The following is an 18,442-nucleotide window of genomic DNA, read 5'->3' as shown; positions in this document are numbered from 1 at the left end:
TTCCTTTTGTTAGTCCAACCCATCTGTAGTAATTATTATATGCTTCTGGAATTCTTTAAACAAAGTTACTTATTTATATCCCTTGAAATTTTGTAAACTTTAATGGTAGTCTGTTTGATAAAGGTAACTATAATTATATACTTAAGTATACAAAGAAGTTTTTTTATTATAAAGTAAATTCTAGGTTTATATTTGGATACTGTTTATATATGTTACAGTGTAGATGATTATCTTCCATAGCTTATATTGCAATAGTAATAGATATGGGTAAATTTCCTTAGTAAATAAGTATTAACAACTAACATATACCAGTTAGGGCTTGCATGGGGAAACGTGGCAAAAGACTATTGTTCTTGATGATATTGTTAATGATATTTTAATATTACATTTCAATGATATATTGATGATATTCTGTTGTTTCTTGATGATATATTACCTGATATTATACCTTTCAGAGACGTTGAACATGATTTTTGTCTTTATCATTCTGTACTTTCAGGGGCTTCAGTTTATAAGCATGATTAGCTATTGTGAATACGGGATGACTGATATAATAATTGTGATTAACCTGACCAAATTCATATAGGACAGATTTTAGTAGCTATAAAATTTGTCAATTATGTTCTCTTTTGGATTGGCATAGTGATTACACCACTATAAAGTACTAGCCTCTATGTCTTTCCAGATGATATTCTGTTTAGAAGTCTATAAAATTCTTAAAATATATCTTTTGTCTTATGTCATCTGGCATAGGTAAATAAAAGATCCTTGCTAAACTAATTCTTATGATCAGACATTAAATCTGTGAGTAAGTCTATCCTCCAATCCCCTCTAAAGACTACATAGATTTTAATTTATGTTATTTTAACAGGAAAAACTACTCTTGCTGATTGTCTTATATCTAGTAATGGGATCATCTCCAGCCGTCTGGCAGGCAAGGTATTTGTTATGTTTAATAAACATTTGTCACATTTCAGTGAGTGTACAATATTATAAGCTGTTTGGAGTGTTCTCCAGTGATCTAAAAGAGTATAAAACATAATCCTGCATCTCAGAATCTATTATGCAAGATAAAATAGATGTTGAGAAAAATAGTTATTTTTATATTGCTTTGTATTACTTTATATAGTACAAATTATAAGGAGTTTTTGTATTAAGTCAAATAATATACAATTGTGAGAGATTTCACAAAGAAGTTCTTCACTGGTGAATGAATTAGGTGGTTTGAAAGGCACAAAAACCATTAAGTGGTGGGAAATAATGTGGGTAAGGCTTTTGTGTTATGCTTGATTTGAGTGGACCCCTTGCCTAAGACCAGTGGGAGAGAAAATGTACCAATGGAACATGTCAGATTGCAGAAGATCTTGAAGGTTAACCTAAGTATCATATAAGTGCCATAGGAAGGCTTCTTAAGCCTGAGGATCATAATGAAAATAATATTTTAGGAAATGAATTGAAAAAGATCTTTCTTTCTGGCTGTGACTTTCCAGCTTGGAATAATTTACTTTGCAGTAGAAAAATAAAGAGATGTTCCTCTTTTTAATGAATCTAGGATATATAGCTTGCAGGATTTATCAAGTGACAGGGAATAGATGAAGAGGTGGAGAAGCAAAAGTGAATTAATAGAGGAGACAAGGAGAAAGAAAGGTAGAATTGGGCACCTGAGACCATCTTATGAGGTGGAGTATGAGAATGAAGTGCTTGTGCTTTTCCCACCTGGGAACGTACAACTATAGTCATTCTAAAGTAAGAAGATGGAAGAAAATAATAAGTATAATAATAAGTATAATAATAAGTTAGTGAAGCAGAAAATAGACATTTTATAGAAAAGATCATGTTAACCAAAATCACAGCTAATAAATATAAAAATGATGGACATATCATACATTTAGAGTGAACCCAAATACTAACTATGGAGTTTAGTCACATATCAATATTGATTAATCAGTTGTACAAGTATACCATACCATTCAATAATAAAAGATATAAGTAACGGAGGAAACTATGTTGTGAGGATGGTTTGTGGGACCCTTTATACTTTCGAGTCTTTCTATAAATTTAAAATTGCCCCAAAAATATCAAGTCTGCTAATTAAAATTATTAGCAGTGTAGACAATTCATGATTATCACAACTAGAAAATTTGTTTTTTAATTTATCATTGTTGAGGCATATGATACCTTTGGTCAGCAAATGTCCTTACTGTGGCTCACTGTACTTTGGAAGTATATGAAGTATAGTGTATAAAAGGATGTTTGCATGAATTACTTAAAAAATTCATACAGTTGACAAATATCAGCAAGATTCATCAAGAAGAATAGAAAAGAGGCAGAAATAAATGATGTTAGGGAAAGAAAAATGCTTCAGATTAAAAAAGTTAATGAGGGGCTGTGGCTATGGCTCAGTGGTAGAGTACTTGCCTTGCACTGTATGGGGCACTGGGTTTGATCCTCAGCACCACATAAAGATAAATAAAGATATTGTGTTCATCTACAATTAAAGAATATTTTATAAAAAACTAGTGAGATTGATGGCATAAAGAATCTTATTATTAAGTATAATTGTAGTGCACCAATATAGAATGTATATATACACACTCTCAGGCAAAGATAAAGATAGGATATAATAAACAGCTTTAAATAATCTTAAATGTGATGAAATGTAAAAATGGTAACTTACTAAAATTAGACTTAAGAAATAGAAAACTAGAATAATTGTGTAGTATTTTAAGAAATCAAATAGCTGGCAAAAATCCTTATACAAAGAAAAACCCCAGATGATTTAACTGTCCAGTTCTCTCAGATATTAAAGGAACAAGTAATTTCAGTTCTACTTGAACCATTCAAATATACAGGGAAGAAAAACTCAACAACAGGGAATACTCTCCAAGTCATATGAATGGAATAACAGACCAAGTCTGTTAAAGATAGTTCCAGACAAGAAAAATCTCATGCCAACTTTATGATTGTGGATAAAAAAATTATTAATAAACAAAACAGCATTATATAAAGAGTTACTTCTTATAGCCCAATAGATTTAGCTCAAGAATTCAAGATTGACTTAATATGTAATTTTATCATAATAATGGATTAAAGGGAAAACATCATGAACAATAAGATGCATATGTTGCGTTTTTTCCAGCTAAGGTACATGGACAGCAGAGAAGATGAACAGATACGAGGGATCACTATGAAATCCAGTGCTATTTCCCTACATTATGCAAAAGGTAAATTAACCAGTGTTTTAAAGAAAATAGCAATGAATCTTTCTTATCCTCCTTTTCGTTTTTGAATTAGTTGCATGCCTCAGTTTCTTTCCTTTATATTCTATATATTTAATGCTGGTCTCTCAAAATGATCTGTTATCAGAGTCAGGCTATCCAGGCTTGGATGCAGTTGGGGACCTCTGATTGTCTTGAGGGCAGAAGACTGACAATTTGCACTTGCCCCTCTTCACCAGTGATAGTATGGATTTCTTCACCAGGAAAATCAGGAGTCCTATGCCTTGTTGACTCAGCCTTAGTGTTCCATTTCCTGGCTGGATTGGTTCTGCCCCATGGCCTGTTTATTTAGAGTCTTAACTGTGGGTTGCCATGATTAGTACTAGCTTGTTATTTTCAAATGAGGATGTCATTTTAATAATAATACTTCTGGGAATTTACCTGGAAGAAATAGTCAAACAAGTGTGTGAGATACATGTTCACTAATACCTAAAGTTTTGTATTAATGAAGAGAAGTGCCAACAACCTAAGTGTCAGTAGGAAAATGGTTAAGTAAACTGGTATATTCATGCTGTGAAATATGCAGGTGTTATATGTTTGATCTGTGTGTAATTATATAGAAAAATGATGTTAACAGATAAGAAAAAAAAGTTGCAGAATATTTTTTTGTAACATATGAATGCATTTGGGTAATAAAAATATGCATGCAGATAAAGGTATCTGGAAGCATATATACCCAATCCTTCATATTAGTTATCTCTAGGAGCTGGATTATGGCAAAATTTGCACCTTTTCAAAATATTTATATTTGTACTGTTAGAAAACTTTACACAAAATATGTACTTTTGTAATTTGAAGAAAATAATAAAGATATATTTAATTTCCCTAATGGAGTGGCCTCTGGTTCATCCTTCCCAGTATCATACCTCTGACATTGACACCAAGCCATATACTGTGAGGTGTGGCTATTCTCTTTTACATAGTCTTAAAAATATTTTTGTACCAAACCATATTTGAACCTGTTAGGCACATGAATTCCCATTGTTTACTATTAAAGGTAATGCTTAAAACAAATAAACAAACAAAAAACCTACCTCTTTCATCTGAAGGGGTGGATATCTTTACTCAGAGAATCAGAGAATGGGGCAAAGATCTTCACATACCAGGTTGCTAGGATTATAGGCCAGCAGTGTCATTGCACCCAACTATGATCTATTCCTTAATTTTTAATTGTAGATGGACACAATATCTTTATTTAATTATTTTTATGTGGTGTTGAGGATCTAAGTCAGCTAGGCAAGTGTTCTGCCACTGAGTTGCAACCACAGTCCCAAGATCTATTACTTCTTATTATTTTATAAACTTCAAGAGATTTGTAGCCTTTTATTTTCTGTATTCATATTATTATTCGGTTTTTACTTGAAAATTCCTCTAGTGTCACTTTTAGTTGCTGTGTTCTGGACTTTGTCTCTAGTTACCCTTTTTCCCTTTATTCAGGTTTAACTCATATACTATAAAATTGACCCTTTCCAATTCAATTGTCTTTCTGGTGTAGTATTGTAGGAGAGTGGCCATTGGCTACTGGGAGTTGACTGGTCTAACTTTTTGCCAAGCTCTTTGACTTTGGACAGCTCCTTCTCATATTGTTTTAGATGTTTCCTAGATTGCACAGAACAGAGATTTATACTAGCTTGGAGTGGGATAGCTTATTGAAAGAACATGTGTAAAATGATAAAACATTAATCTTGTTGGAGTGACATCTTGCAAAAATTGGAGCCATATTTTAATTCTGATTCCAAGATGATCCTATAGACTATATTCAGTGAAAATTTATAGGTCCTCCCCCTAGAATTCTACCATTGTCCTTTGGTTTGGTTGTCTGTTTATATCTCTTATTATTATACTGTGTAAGCATTTGCCTACTTGTCAAATCTTCATCTGTATACACTTCACCTTGTCCCAACTCCTCATTCCTACTCCTATTCCTACTCCTCACTCCCTTTACTTTTTATGTTGAATACTGCTTTCTTTCTTGTGTTTTTCTGAGTACAGAATTTCAGGAGTAGGCCATGTGCCCAGCTTTTGCTTTTGTGCCAATTCATTGCAAATGAATTGTTAACAGGACACTTGGGATTTACCCAATGGGTTGGTTGCCCTTGGTTTGGATAATCACCTCCTAGTCAAATCAGTGAATGTTGGAGTGGAGTCATAAAGTATCCAACATGTTTCTATGTGAACATGGCCTGACTCTTTACAAGGGACTTGGGTAAGCTGTCTTCATAGTTAACAATGCAAAGCCTTATTTTCCAGATCTAAAAAGTGAGCATTGTAAGTTGGGAATATTGACTGAAACATATGCTCTCAGAACACCTAAGAGATGAGATAGATTTTCATCTGTACTTTAGTATTGATTTTCCAGAATGGGGTATTTCCTACTATGAAGATGGCACAGACTGAAGGAGAATCTGGATGGGAAGGAACATAGATCCTGAGGGTTGAGGAAACTCAGGTGACTTATAGACCATGCTTTCCTCTCCTTCCCACCCACTTCTGAATACTTTCTTAGTTGAGAATCAGTGTAGTGAATGGTAAGTGGTATTTTGATTTTGTATTTTTTTAGTGCTGGGATCAAACCTGGAGCCTTGCAACATGGTAGGCAAGTTCTATACCACTGATCTAAACCCCCAGCCCACTTAATGTTAACATTTCATCCTTTCTGTGGTTCTGACTCTTAATTAAACCAGCTTCAAATTTTAAAGTATTAGTCTAGTTTTAACAGATAAACTTACAACAATCATGCATATTATAGAAATGTTCTTGAAAACAAAGTTATGGTCTACTGTTTTGCAGGGAATTGGTTCTTCCTTGATAAAATGGAGCATCTCATCTTTACAGTTGTGACCCAAATTTACTACAAATATTGGGATCATTTTGTTAGACTTTGTTACTCTTTGTATTACACCCACCTCTCCTTGTGCCCCTCCTGCAAGGACACCATTGAATGAATAGAAATCACTTTCAGTTTTATCCTGTTATTTTTTGTAATTTTTATATTTAATAGCAGTCAGAATTTTATGTGTGCACAGTTGCACACACTGTGACTATATAACTTAATTTCCCTTCCAGAGAACCTTACTTATTCTAATACCAGTGCAAAGTGTTTAAGTACTATTTGATTAGTTCTTGACATGATGCTGGTGTTAGTACCTCTGTGTAAGTGAGACAGTCTGTGTGGGATTGTTAAAGACTAGAGAGTGAGGGCTGGGGGTATGGCTCAGTGGTGGAGTGCTTGCCTGGCCCATGTGAGACCCTAGGTTCAATCCCAGCACCGCCAAAAAAAAAAAAAAAAAAAATTGAACATTTTTGGTAATTCTAAAAAATCTTGGCAACTTATTTAAAAATCGTAAAATATCTTGTTGAATACTCTTCAGTGTGCTTTAGTTTATAAACTTACATTTATTAACCTCAGGTATATGAGATAGCTAACAACTTTGTTAACAGGACACTTAGGATTTACCCAAATGGCAGTCCCATGTAGCCAGGATGTATTCTACGTATGGAGATTGAAGATATACATCAGCTTTCTGTACCAAGGACCAAATGCAAGTTCATCTTTTTGTGAACATTTGTATTTGGGTTAGTGGTGGTGGGCAGGAGGAGGATTTATACCTGTGTGTTATCAGCTCTGTAGATTTTACTCTTGGTTGTTATTCTCCAGAGAGTAGGCCATGGGGAACTGACTTATGCCATCCTGGGTCACACAAGCCAGCATGTACCAGAAAATCTTCCTATTCAGATCTTTCCTTCCCTTCTCTCTGGCTGTGTGACATTACTCTGTTGTCCTGATTACTTTATTCCTTTAGGACTGAGGCTAAGAGGGAAGTATTCTATTGTCCCTTTTTTGACTAATAAGTCAGATATTTTCCAAGGCAATGAGTACTTTATTTTGTGAAGCATTTAGTTGGTGCCAGGCCAAAGAAAGTAGATACATGACAGTTTAATTTTGAGGTGGGTGTCTCATATGCATGGCTTTGTTTAATCCTTACAATAAGCTTGCGAGATTGAATTATCCTGGTTTTATTTATTTGAAAAATGGAGTTTGGGGATGGGGTTGTAGCTCAGTTGTAAAACACTTGCCTAGCACCTGTGAGGTACTGGGTTCAATACTCAGTACCACATATAAACAAATAAAAATAAAGGTCCATCAACAACTAAAAAATATTTTTTTAAAATGGTTTTCAGAGAAGTTAAGAAAGTTTCCCAAGCAAGGGCAGAGTAGTTTCTAACGCATGGTAGTAGTCCTAGGAACCACATAATTACATTTCCAGCCTATTCAATTGGATCAGAAGTCTTTTGGAAGTTAGTCAGTCCAGGCCATGACTAATTCCTCCTGAAGATCTCTCCTTTCCACCACAAATTTCTGGGATTACTTATGGACATCTTATTGTGGCCAGCATTACCCACATCCCTGTTGTCCTTGGTCACTGCCCAAACTGTAAGCCACGTGATCTGACCTCTCTTATACTCGCTCCCTATGTCTCTTTGTAATTCTGATATCTTCCCTCACTCTGCCACTACTCCCTTCCTTACTAAAAATTATTCTGAAAACATTCTAAGGTAAACAAACATCCCTATATCTCAACATCTTTTAACTGATGTTCCCCCCTTCTCCTGCCTTGTTGTCTTCTGATAACACTGCTTTCCTTGTACTTCTTTCAAGTGAATGCTGCTCATTCTTTCATGTTCCTTGTATCTCTTGGTTAGAAGATGGGATTGCTGTTGTTCTTGTCCTGATACTGGTTTCAAAGCTTAATTCTTCTATCCTTACCCCTTATTTTCAGACTCAGTTATTTACCTTTGTTAGCACTGTCAAGTTCTGGTTAGGATCTCTGTTCAGGCTGACTTCGGCACCTTGCTCATAATATTCCTTTTCATGTGAATCCTTCAAAGTGGCTTTTGGCATTCCTGATAATGACTTCTTCACCAGCTTGCCCTCTCTACAGCTGTACTAATTCTCCACTTCCCCACTCACTCTCATAACTACTTTGTGGATTTTAGCATCACCTTTAGTATCCATCTATGACATTTCAAATTTAAATACTTCCATCTGGGCATAGTGATGCACTCTTGTAGTCCTATCTAGTTGGGAGGCTGAAGTGGGAGAATTGCTTGCTTTCTCCTTTATCTTTGGTTCTCCCAGTGTTTACCTGGGTAGTGAGGTCCCCATTATTTGACTTGATGAGGCTCCAGGTTTTTGAGCCCCATTAGCCTCCTCTGTTAACTTTGCCTCATATAGTTCAAACCTGTCATTTCTCTAACAGTCTTGCCAACATCCTCAGTCACTTGACTTTCTGTCATCCTCCTTCCAAAAAACTCTCTTAACTTTGATAAGGCTAATTCTCTATATTTTTTTCTGCTTATAGGCTAGGTTGTCACCTGGTCCTTGGGACTGCAGACTGACTTTCCTTATCTCCTGTTATGTTTGCTTATTCCCAAATAAGATTTTAAACTTCTTATCTCTTATGCTCTCATCACCTCCCCACCTCCCTTTTTTCACAGAAAAGAAGATTTCTCAACTATTTGCCACCGTACCTCAAAATGTAATAGTATCAGATCTTTGCTTGCCTCCTGTAGTTGAAAAAGAGCTACGTTCTGGATTTATCTCCCATATATGATCTTTTCTCCATCATTCTTTATATATGGGCTTCTAAACATCAGCTTTTAAGCATGCTCAAGCCTCCTTTTTCTTGGAAAATTTTTCAGCTCCAAGTCTCCTTCCTTCCTTGTCAACGTTGTTCTATCTCTTACTTAGTTCTGATGATAGAAGCTACACCTTAATAGTACTGACACACATTAGCAATGTGAAATTGTGTGAAAGATAGCTGGACCTTCCTCTGTGACACTCTCCAGGATGATGTGGAGTGGTTTTAAGAAGTGAACATTAATCTTTTTTCACTTCAGGGTTTCTCATTTGTATTTTTTATTTCCTTTCAAGTAAAAAGTGGCAATAAGTAATGGAACCAAGACACTGTGGACATGCAATTACTAGATTCATAACCTATGCAGCAGCTTTGAAAGATGTATACATTCTCAGTAATGTGAACCCAGTAATGAGTGACCAGTGTAGATTGGCATTATATAGGAAAACAAAACAAAATAATCAAACTGAAAAAACAAAGTGAGTAAGGCTAACCAAAATCAGAAGTGTTCCATACTTGGTACAGTTTTTTTCAGGTTGAAGGAAAGGATAGTTTATGGGAGAACCTAATTCAGGTTGAAGGAAGGGATAGTTTATGGGAGAACCTAATTCAGGTTGAAGGAAGGGATAGTTTATGGGAGAACCTAATTCTTGTGTCATTTATGGTTATTTCTAGATCCTTTTTTCTTCCCTTCTCTCCAGAGTTAACTACAACCTCTGTTTTTTGTTTTTGTTTTTTGTTTGTTTATCTTTTTTGTGGGAGTAGTAATGGGAATTGAACCCAGGGGTACTCTACCATGGAGCTACATTCCCTACCCTTTTCATTTTTTATTTTGAGATAGTTTCACTATGTTGCCCATGCTGGCTTTAAACTTGTGCCCTCTCTCCTCCGCCTCACTGGGATTACAGATGTGCACAACTGTGCCTATTTACATTTTTTGTGGCACCCTTTTTATGAGAGGGAGCTTCATTATCCTATCACAATCACTATGATGATAAAATGCATCATATTGTGCTTTACAAATCTGTCAAATAATAAACTATTAGTCTACTTTCTGTTATTACAAAAAAATCTGAGATAATTAAAGAGGAAAGGTTTATTTTGGCTCATTTGTGGAGGTTTTAGTCCATGGTCAGCTGGCCCCATTACTTTTGAGTGTGGAGAGGCAGCACATCATGGCAGGTGCACATAGTGGAGAAAGCTGCTCATCTCATGGCAGCCGGGACCTGAAAGAGAGGCCAGAGTCCCATGATCCCCGTAAGGCACACCACAAGTGACCTAAGACCTCCTTCTAGGCTCTGCCTCTTAAAGGTTATATACCACCTTTCATCAGCACCAAACTGAGGACCAAGCCTTAACACATGCACCTGTGGGGGATGTAACAGAGCCAAATTATAGCATAAACTATATTAGTTGATTTATAACTTATAATTTTATTGATATAAAATATAAAAAGGACAGTAGTAATATTTCCTATGGAGGGAGATTTTGATTACTCCATAGTTAGGGTCATGCACATAATTGTTTATTTTCAAGAAATTCAGTTAGGAACATATCCTCAGATAATTCAGGTTCTATTCCTATTTGTTAGATATTAGTATTGTTCTAATACATTAAAACATAAAAATGACATTTGTTTAAAGTTCATATTTTCATCCCTAACTTTTCTACTTTTATTCAAAGCAATTTTTTTTAATTTTTCATTTTTTTCACAGTTTTGTTAGTGGTCATTTCCATGTTTTGGAAATACAGCACTGACCTCTTTGTATAAAGTTTAACTGTTTATAGAGGAACTATCTTAGTAGATGCTAAGATGTGTCCCTTCTCTGAGACAGTTATCTATAGCATTTTAAAACTACAGGCAAAGCTGGGTGTGGTGGTGCATAGTTCTAATCTCAACAGCTCTGGAGGCTGAGGCAGGAGGATCTCAAGTTCAAAGGCAGCCTCAGCAATTTATTGAGTCCCTAAGCAGCTTAGCAACACCCTGTCTCAAAATAAAAAAATTGAAGAGCTGGGGATGTGGCTCAGTGGTTAAGCGCCCCTGAGTTCAGTCTTCAGTACCAAAAGCAAAATAAAAGACCATCATAGGCAAAGTAGAGATTATTTCCCCATAACTTCCTTCTCATACCAGAAATTGTTTAAAAGATGTCTCCTGTAATTAACTTCAGGTTTTTCAACATTTTTTTTTAATTGCACCTAGGATATAAAAAAAAATTGAATTGTTGTTGTTTTATTAGATGAGTCCTCTGAAATGAAGAGGTTTATTTTGGAATGCCTGAGAAATAAGGCAGCAGAAGTTTCTGTTCTTTTGAGATTAGCTATAGCAGGGATTAGCTCAATCCACAACTCCAGGATTTATGTTATGACTTGGAAAGATCATTTAGCATACTTAAAAGAATTTTAATTGGTAGTTTCCATTAGCAGTAAAAATAATATCTAACATGATAAACCCCGTAACTAATTTATATATTTTTATTGGTTATTCATGCAAAGAAGTGGATGGCATTCAAGAAAAAATTTTAAGGGGTAAAATGTGACTTCAGTTACAGAACAGCTTTGCTTATGGACATTCCCACCCCTCACCCATAATGGATGTGGGATTTTTGCCACTGCCTTTGAAATTTTAATTTGAATTTATTTGGAAAAGGTTAAGATGCAAAGGTGTTGAAAGAGGAATTGGGAGGCCTGGCTTTGAGCTGAGGTCTGACTTTGTCAGCTGTGTGACTAAGCACAGCACCCCTTCCTTCTCACCATTATATACATTTGGCCAATTCTAAATATAACAGAGATGGATAGGGCTTCTTTGAACGTTTAATATGTACATGTGTTGTGAGCTCCAAGGCTACCTGTTTCTCAAATTTATTTATTTTACACTCTCATTTTTTAGGGTGTAGATTTTCAGATGGAAACACTAAGTGTGTCGCTAGTTTTCTGTTCCTTTCTAGATCTGAACTTGCCATCCCTGAATTAATTTCAAAGGGTCTGAAATTGGTTGTATAATTAGGGAGGCATATATGGATAACTTATTTTTCTGAGTATTCTCCAAAGGGTTTATAATCCCAATAAGAGATATAAGTATAGAAAGCCTGAGGTTTTCTGTATGAGTATATTTTTAGAATCTGTAAAGAACCTGACAGGATATCTTGGCTCTGAAACTTCTAAATGAGGTCCAGGTAGCATCATGGACAAAGGTTGGGGAAGGACTTGCAGTCTCCAACCCTAAAGTACAGAGTAGAGCCAAATGAACAAGCAAGTGTAGTTTCTCCAGGTGCAGAGCATAAAGGAATCTTAAAACCTAAGAAGTGACTAACACCATTAGACCTTGGATAAACCTCTCACTTTTTAGGAGCTTTTGAATGTTTATGTTTATCTGTGAAATCAAGGTTTATGTTGGCTAAAATTCCAAGAATCTAACAGCTTTATGTGATAGGAGCCTGGACCATGATAGACTTGATCATTGTTTTCTGGCTTATTTAGTTGAGACAATGTGGCTTATCCAAGAGGGTAACTGGAAAAACTGGTGCTTGAGAACTGACAGTGAAAGGCTGTATTAAGGCACAGCTTACTATTGCTCCAGGCTCTTTGATTTTCTTGGGAGATGTCCAGGGTCTTCTCTGGTTGGAGCCTTTTCTGGTGGGTGATATCCTGAGTTTTTTATAAAGCAGTTTCCTGGAAAGATCATGAGGCAGAGGGGATCAGTGTTACTGAGGGAGCCAGTTGTTGTCAATTAATGGCAATCTTTCTCACTGAGTCCCAGAACGCTTTGGAATTCTTCACCTAGTGTTTCAAAAATTCAAACTACCAGTGGAATCTTGGTGTGTGGAGTGAAATTTACTGTCATCCTGCATGTAAAGTTTAAAGGCCTGGTCTTTGAAATTAGGTGGGTTTGAACTTCTGGGTTATGTTAAATGTTTGTCTTAGGCAGTTAAGCTCAGAGTTGGGCTCTAACTGAATATCCTTGAGAAAGCTTCTAAACTTTTCTGTGCCCAGTAATCAGGTTGATAAAATGGGGTTAATGGTGGTAACTACTATGGAGGGTTGTTCTAAAGCAAATATCACATACTTAGAACAATGCCAGGCACAAATAAGCAATCCACAAATGTTGCCTCTGGCTGTGGTTACTTATCATCTATAGAATGAGTCAAGTCATTAAAATTACATTGGAGAAAAATCCTTTAAATGGTTCATAAATTGTAATATTCAGCCTTGTAATAATTCTTGAGCACATTGAAGTTAATAAACACTGAGTGAAGGAGAGGTACACATATATGTGGGTTTTTTCATTTTTATATTTTTAATTGATTTTTTAAAGAAATGACAGCAAAATGCATTACAATTCTTATTACACATACACAGCATAATTTTTCATATCTCTGGTTGTATGTTTAAACATTTAAGTAATTATTTTGCTTTTGAAAAAGAATACCAAATTTAACAGTAATGGGATGAAATGTAGGATTTTGAAACAACTTTTTTGCATGGTTTATTAAATTATGGTTCTTTAAAATTTTTTATTTGTTTTAATTAGTTATACATGACAATGCATTTATGCATTTTGATATATCATACATAGATAGGATATAATTTCTCATTTTTCTGAGTGTATATATTGCAGAATCATGTTGGTCATGTAGTCACATATATACATAAAGTAATAATGTCTGTTTCATTCTGCTATCTTTTCTATCCCTACATCTCCTCCCCTACCCTCCCATCACTTCCCTTTACCTAATCTAAGGTAATGCTGTTCTTCCCTACCCCCCCCCACCCTTATTGTGAATTAGCATCTGCAAATTAGAGAAAACATTTGGCCTTTGGTTTTGTGGAATTGGCTTATTTCACTTAGCATGATATTCTCCAACTCTAACCATTTACTGGCAAATGCCATAATTTCACTTTTCTTTAAAGCTGAGTAATATTCCATTGAGCACATATGCCACATTTTCTTTATCCATTCATCTGCTGAGGGACACCTTCCTTGGTTCCGTAGTCTAGCTATTGTGAATTGAGCTGCTATAAACATTGACGTAGCTGCATTACTGTGGTATGCTGATTTCAAGTCCTTTGGGTATAAACCAAGGAGTGAGATAGCTGGATCAAATGGTGATTCCATTCCCAGTTTTCTGAGGTATCTCCATACTGCTTTCCATAGTGGTTGCACCAATTTGCAGTCCCACCAGTAATGTATGAGAGTACCTTTTTCACCATATCCTCAACAACATTTACTGTTGCCTGTATTCTTTTTTTTTCCCGCAATTTAAAAAATATTTTTTTAATTTATTTTTTTAAATTTATTTTTTAAAAAATAAATGACAGTGGAATGCATTACAATTCTTATTACACATATACAGCACAATTTTTCATATCTCTGGTAGTATATAAAGTATGTTGACACCAATTGGTGTCTTTGATACATGTACTTTGGATAATGATGTCATCACATTCTTGTTGCCTATATTCTTGATGATTACCTTTCTGACAGGAGTGAGATGAAATCTTAGAGTAGTTTTGATTTGCATTTCTCTAATTGCTAGAGATGTTTAACACTTTTTCATAGATTTGTTGATCAGTTGTTTTTCTTCTGTGAAGTGTCTTCATTTCCTTAGCCCATTTATTGAGTTATTTGGTTTATTTTTTTTATTTCTTTATCCTAGTGATCTGTGAAGTGTCTGTTTATTTCCTTAGCCCATTTATTTATTGGGTTATTTGTTATTTTGGTGTTAATTTTTTTGATTTCTTTATCCTAGTAATTAATGCTTTATTGGAGGTGCGTATGGTAAAGATTTTCTCCCAATCTGTAGGGTTTCTCCTCACTTTATTGTTTCCTTTGCTGAGAAGAAGCTTTTTAATTTGAATCCATCCTATTTATTAATTCTTGATTTTACTTCTTGCACTTTAGGAGTCTTGTTAAGGAAGTCAGATCCTAGGCCCATGTGGTGAAGATTTGGGCCTATTTTTTCTTCTATTAGGCACAGGGTCTCTGTTCTAGTGCTTAAGTCTTTGATCCTCTTTGAGTTGATTTTTATACAGGGTGAGAGATAAAGGTTTAATTTTATTTGCTACATATGGATTTCCAGTTCTGCCAGCACCATTTGTTGAATATGCTATCGTTTTTTCTACTGAATGTTTTTGGTGCCCTTGTCTAGTATGAGATAACCATATTTATGTGGGTGTATCTCTGTGTCCTCTATTCTGTACCAGTGGTCTACAAGTCTGTTTTGGTGCCAATACCATGCAGTTTTTGTTACTATTGCTCTATAGAACAGTTTAAGGTCTGGTATTGTGATGCCTCCTGCTTCACTTTTCTTCTAAGGATTACTTTAGCTATTCTGGATCTCTTATTTTTCCAGATAAATTTCATGATTGCTTTTTCTACTTCTATGAAGAATGTCATTGGGATTTTAATAGGAATTACATTAAATCTGTATTATGCTTTTGGTAGTTTGGCCATTTTTGACAATATTAAGTCTGCCTATCCAGGAACATGGGAGATCTTTCCAACTTCTGAGGTTTTCTTCAATTTCTTTCTTTAGTGTTCTGTAGTTTTCATTGTAGAGGTCTTTCACCTCTTTTGTTAGATTGATTCCCAGGGTTTTTTGTTTTTTTTTTTTTTTTTTTTGAGGCTATTGTGAATGGAGTAGTTTTCCTAATTTCTCTTTCAGTGGATTCATTGCGGATGATAGGAATGCGTTTGATTTATGGGTGTTGATTTTACATCCTGCTACTTTGTTGAATTCATTTATTAGTTCTAGTAGTTTTCTGGTGGAATTTTTTGGATGTTCTAGATACAGAATCATGTCATTAGCAAATAGTGATAGTTTGAGTTCTACTTTACCTATTTGTATCCCTTTAATTTCTTTCTTTTGTCTAATTACTCTGGCTAGAGTTCAAGGATGATGTTGAATAGAAGTGTGAAAGAGAATATCCTTGTCTTATTCCAGTTTTTAGAGGGAATACTTTCAGTTTTTCTCCATTTAGAATGATGCTGGCCTTGGGTTTAGCATATATAGCTTTTTCAATGTTGAGGTATGTTCCTACTATCCCTAATTTTTCTAGTGTTTTGAACATGAAGGTATGCTGTATTTTGTCAAATGCTTTTTCTACATCTTTTTGAGATGATCATATGATTCTTGTTTTTAAATCTATTAATATGATGAATTATATTTATTGATTTCTGTACGTTTAACCAATCCTGTATCCCTGGGATGAACTCCACTTGATCATAGTGCACTATCTTTTTGATACGTTTTTGTATGCGATTTGCCAGAATTTTATTGAGAATTTTTGCATCTATGATCATCAGGGATATTGTTCTGAAGTTTTCTTTATGTGTCTTTGTCTGATTTCAGTATCAGGGTGATATTAGCCTCATAGAATGAGTTTGGAAGGGTTCCTTCCTTTTCTGTTTCATGGAATACTTTGAGGAATATTAGTGTAAATTCTTCTTGTAGAACTCGGCTGAGAATTCATCTGGTCCTGGACTTTTCTTGGTTGGTGGTAGGCTTTTGGTGGCATTTTCTACTTCATACCTTGAAATTGATCTGTTTAAATCATGTGTGATTTCCTCATTCAGTTTGGGTAAGTCATGTGTCTCTAGAAATTGTTGATATGTTCGATATTTTCTATTTTATTAGAGTATAAATTTTCAAAATATTTTCTAATTATCTTCTGTGTTTCAGACGTATCTGTTGTGATATTTCCTTCTTCATCTTGTATTTTAGCAATTTGAGTTTTTTTTTCTCTTTGATAGCATGGTAGGGGTTTATCTATTTTATTTATTTTTTCAAAGAACCAACTTTTTGTTTTGTCAATTTTTTCAATTGTTTATTTTGTTTCAATTTCATTGATTTCAGCTCTGATTTTAATTATTTCCTGTCTTCTACTGCTTTTGGTGTTGATTTGTTCTTTTTCTAGGGCTTTGAGATGTAGTGTTAGGTCATTTATTTGTTGACTTTTTATTCTTTTAATGAATGCATTCAATGTAGTAGACTTTCCTTTTAGTACTGCCTTCAAAGTGTCCCAGAGATTCTGATATGTTGTATCAGTGTTCTCATTTACCTCTAAGAATTTTTTATTTCATCCTTGATTTCTTCTACTATACATTCATCATTCAATCGTGTATTACTTAGTCTCCATTTGTTACAGTAGCTTCTATTTTTTATTTTATCATTGATTTGTAATTTCATTCCATTGTGGTCTGATAGAATGCAGGATATTATCTCTGGGTTTTTTTTTTTCTGTGTGTATTTACTTATGCTTTGTGGCATAAGATATGGTCTATTTAGAAAAGGAGCCAAGTGCTGCTGAGAAGAAAGTATATTTGCTCGTTGATGGATGAAATATTGTATATATGTCTGTTAAGTCTAAATTGTATTATTTAGTTCTGTAGTTTCCTTATTTAGTTTTTGTTTGGAAGATCTGTGCAGTAGTGAGAGAGGTGTGTTAAAGTCATCCAGTATTATTGTGTTCTGTTTGATTCTTGAAATTGAGAAGGGTTTGTTTGATATACATAGATGCTCCATTGTTTGGAGCATACATATTTATAATTGTTATGTTCTGCTTATATATACTTCCCTTAAGAAGTATGGAATGTCCTTCTTTGTCTCTTCTGATTAACTTTGGTTTGAAGTCTACTTTATCTGAGATGAGAATGGAAACCCCTGCTTGTTTACATAATCCATATAAGTGATAAGTTTTTTCCCATCCTTTCACCTTCAGCCTGTTCATGTCTTTGCCCATAAGGTGAGTCTCTTGAAGACAGCATATTGTTGGTTTTTGCTTCTTTAATCCAATCTGCCAGTCTGTGAGTTTTGATTGGTGAGTTGAGGCTGTTAACATTCAACGTTATTATTGAGATATGATTTGTATTCCCTGTCATTTTGATTTATTTCTGGTTTTTTGATTTGTCTTAATTTCTCAGTTGGTTGAATGTTCCTTAGATCCTCCCTTTTCTGTTTTATTTTTTTTTCCACTTCATCCTTATGGAATATTTTGCTGAGAATTCTCTGTAGTTTAGACTTTCTAGTTGTGAATTCTTTTAATTAAATTATGTTTTAATGTCAAATCTCTATAAGCTAGGGTGACCAGTCATTCTAATTTGCTTTGAATTGGGGGCTTTGATGGGAAGTGTGAATTCCAGTGCTGAAACCAGACAACTCAAGATGTATTGTCATCCTACATTGTTTGTTGTGACTATTAAAGGAGATAATATATGAGAAAGCACATAGCATTACTTCTTGGCACATAGTAACTGCTCCTTAAATTTTAGTAGAATTTTTGTAAAATATTTAAATTTTAATTGAGCAGATTCACACTGATATTTGAGAAGTTATAAAGATGAATTTGGCCAACTGCTTTATGTCTTCATAAGTTGACATCTCGGGTCTCTGAACAGCTTTTACTCTTAGGCCTTAGGCATTCGTTTTTTTTCTATCTGAGTTTCCTAGTCTGTAAAATGAGAATAGTAATATTTATCTCATAGGGTTATTGTAAGGATTCAGTAAGGTGTGATTAGCAAATTAAAAG

General features: G+C 34.7%; 1 protein-coding gene across 3 annotated transcripts in view; it reads left to right on the top strand.

Annotated features, from left to right (window-relative positions):
• The window catches only part of Efl1 (elongation factor like GTPase 1), a 136,723-nt gene that overhangs the window by 2,961 nt on the left and 115,320 nt on the right, over positions 1-18,442 (top strand). For all 3 annotated transcript variants that reach the window (XM_026388182.2, XM_026388183.2, XM_026388181.2), the window contains exons 3-4: positions 872-939; positions 3,140-3,224. In XM_026388182.2, coding sequence (XP_026243967.2) covers positions 872-939; positions 3,140-3,224 — 153 coding nt within the window. The remainder of the gene's footprint in view (positions 1-871; positions 940-3,139; positions 3,225-18,442) is intronic.

Source organism: Urocitellus parryii, chromosome 6 (assembly GCF_045843805.1).
Source record: "Urocitellus parryii isolate mUroPar1 chromosome 6, mUroPar1.hap1, whole genome shotgun sequence".
NCBI lineage: Eukaryota > Metazoa > Chordata > Mammalia > Rodentia > Sciuridae > Urocitellus > Urocitellus parryii.
This window is presented reverse-complemented; position numbering and strand designations above follow the sequence as displayed.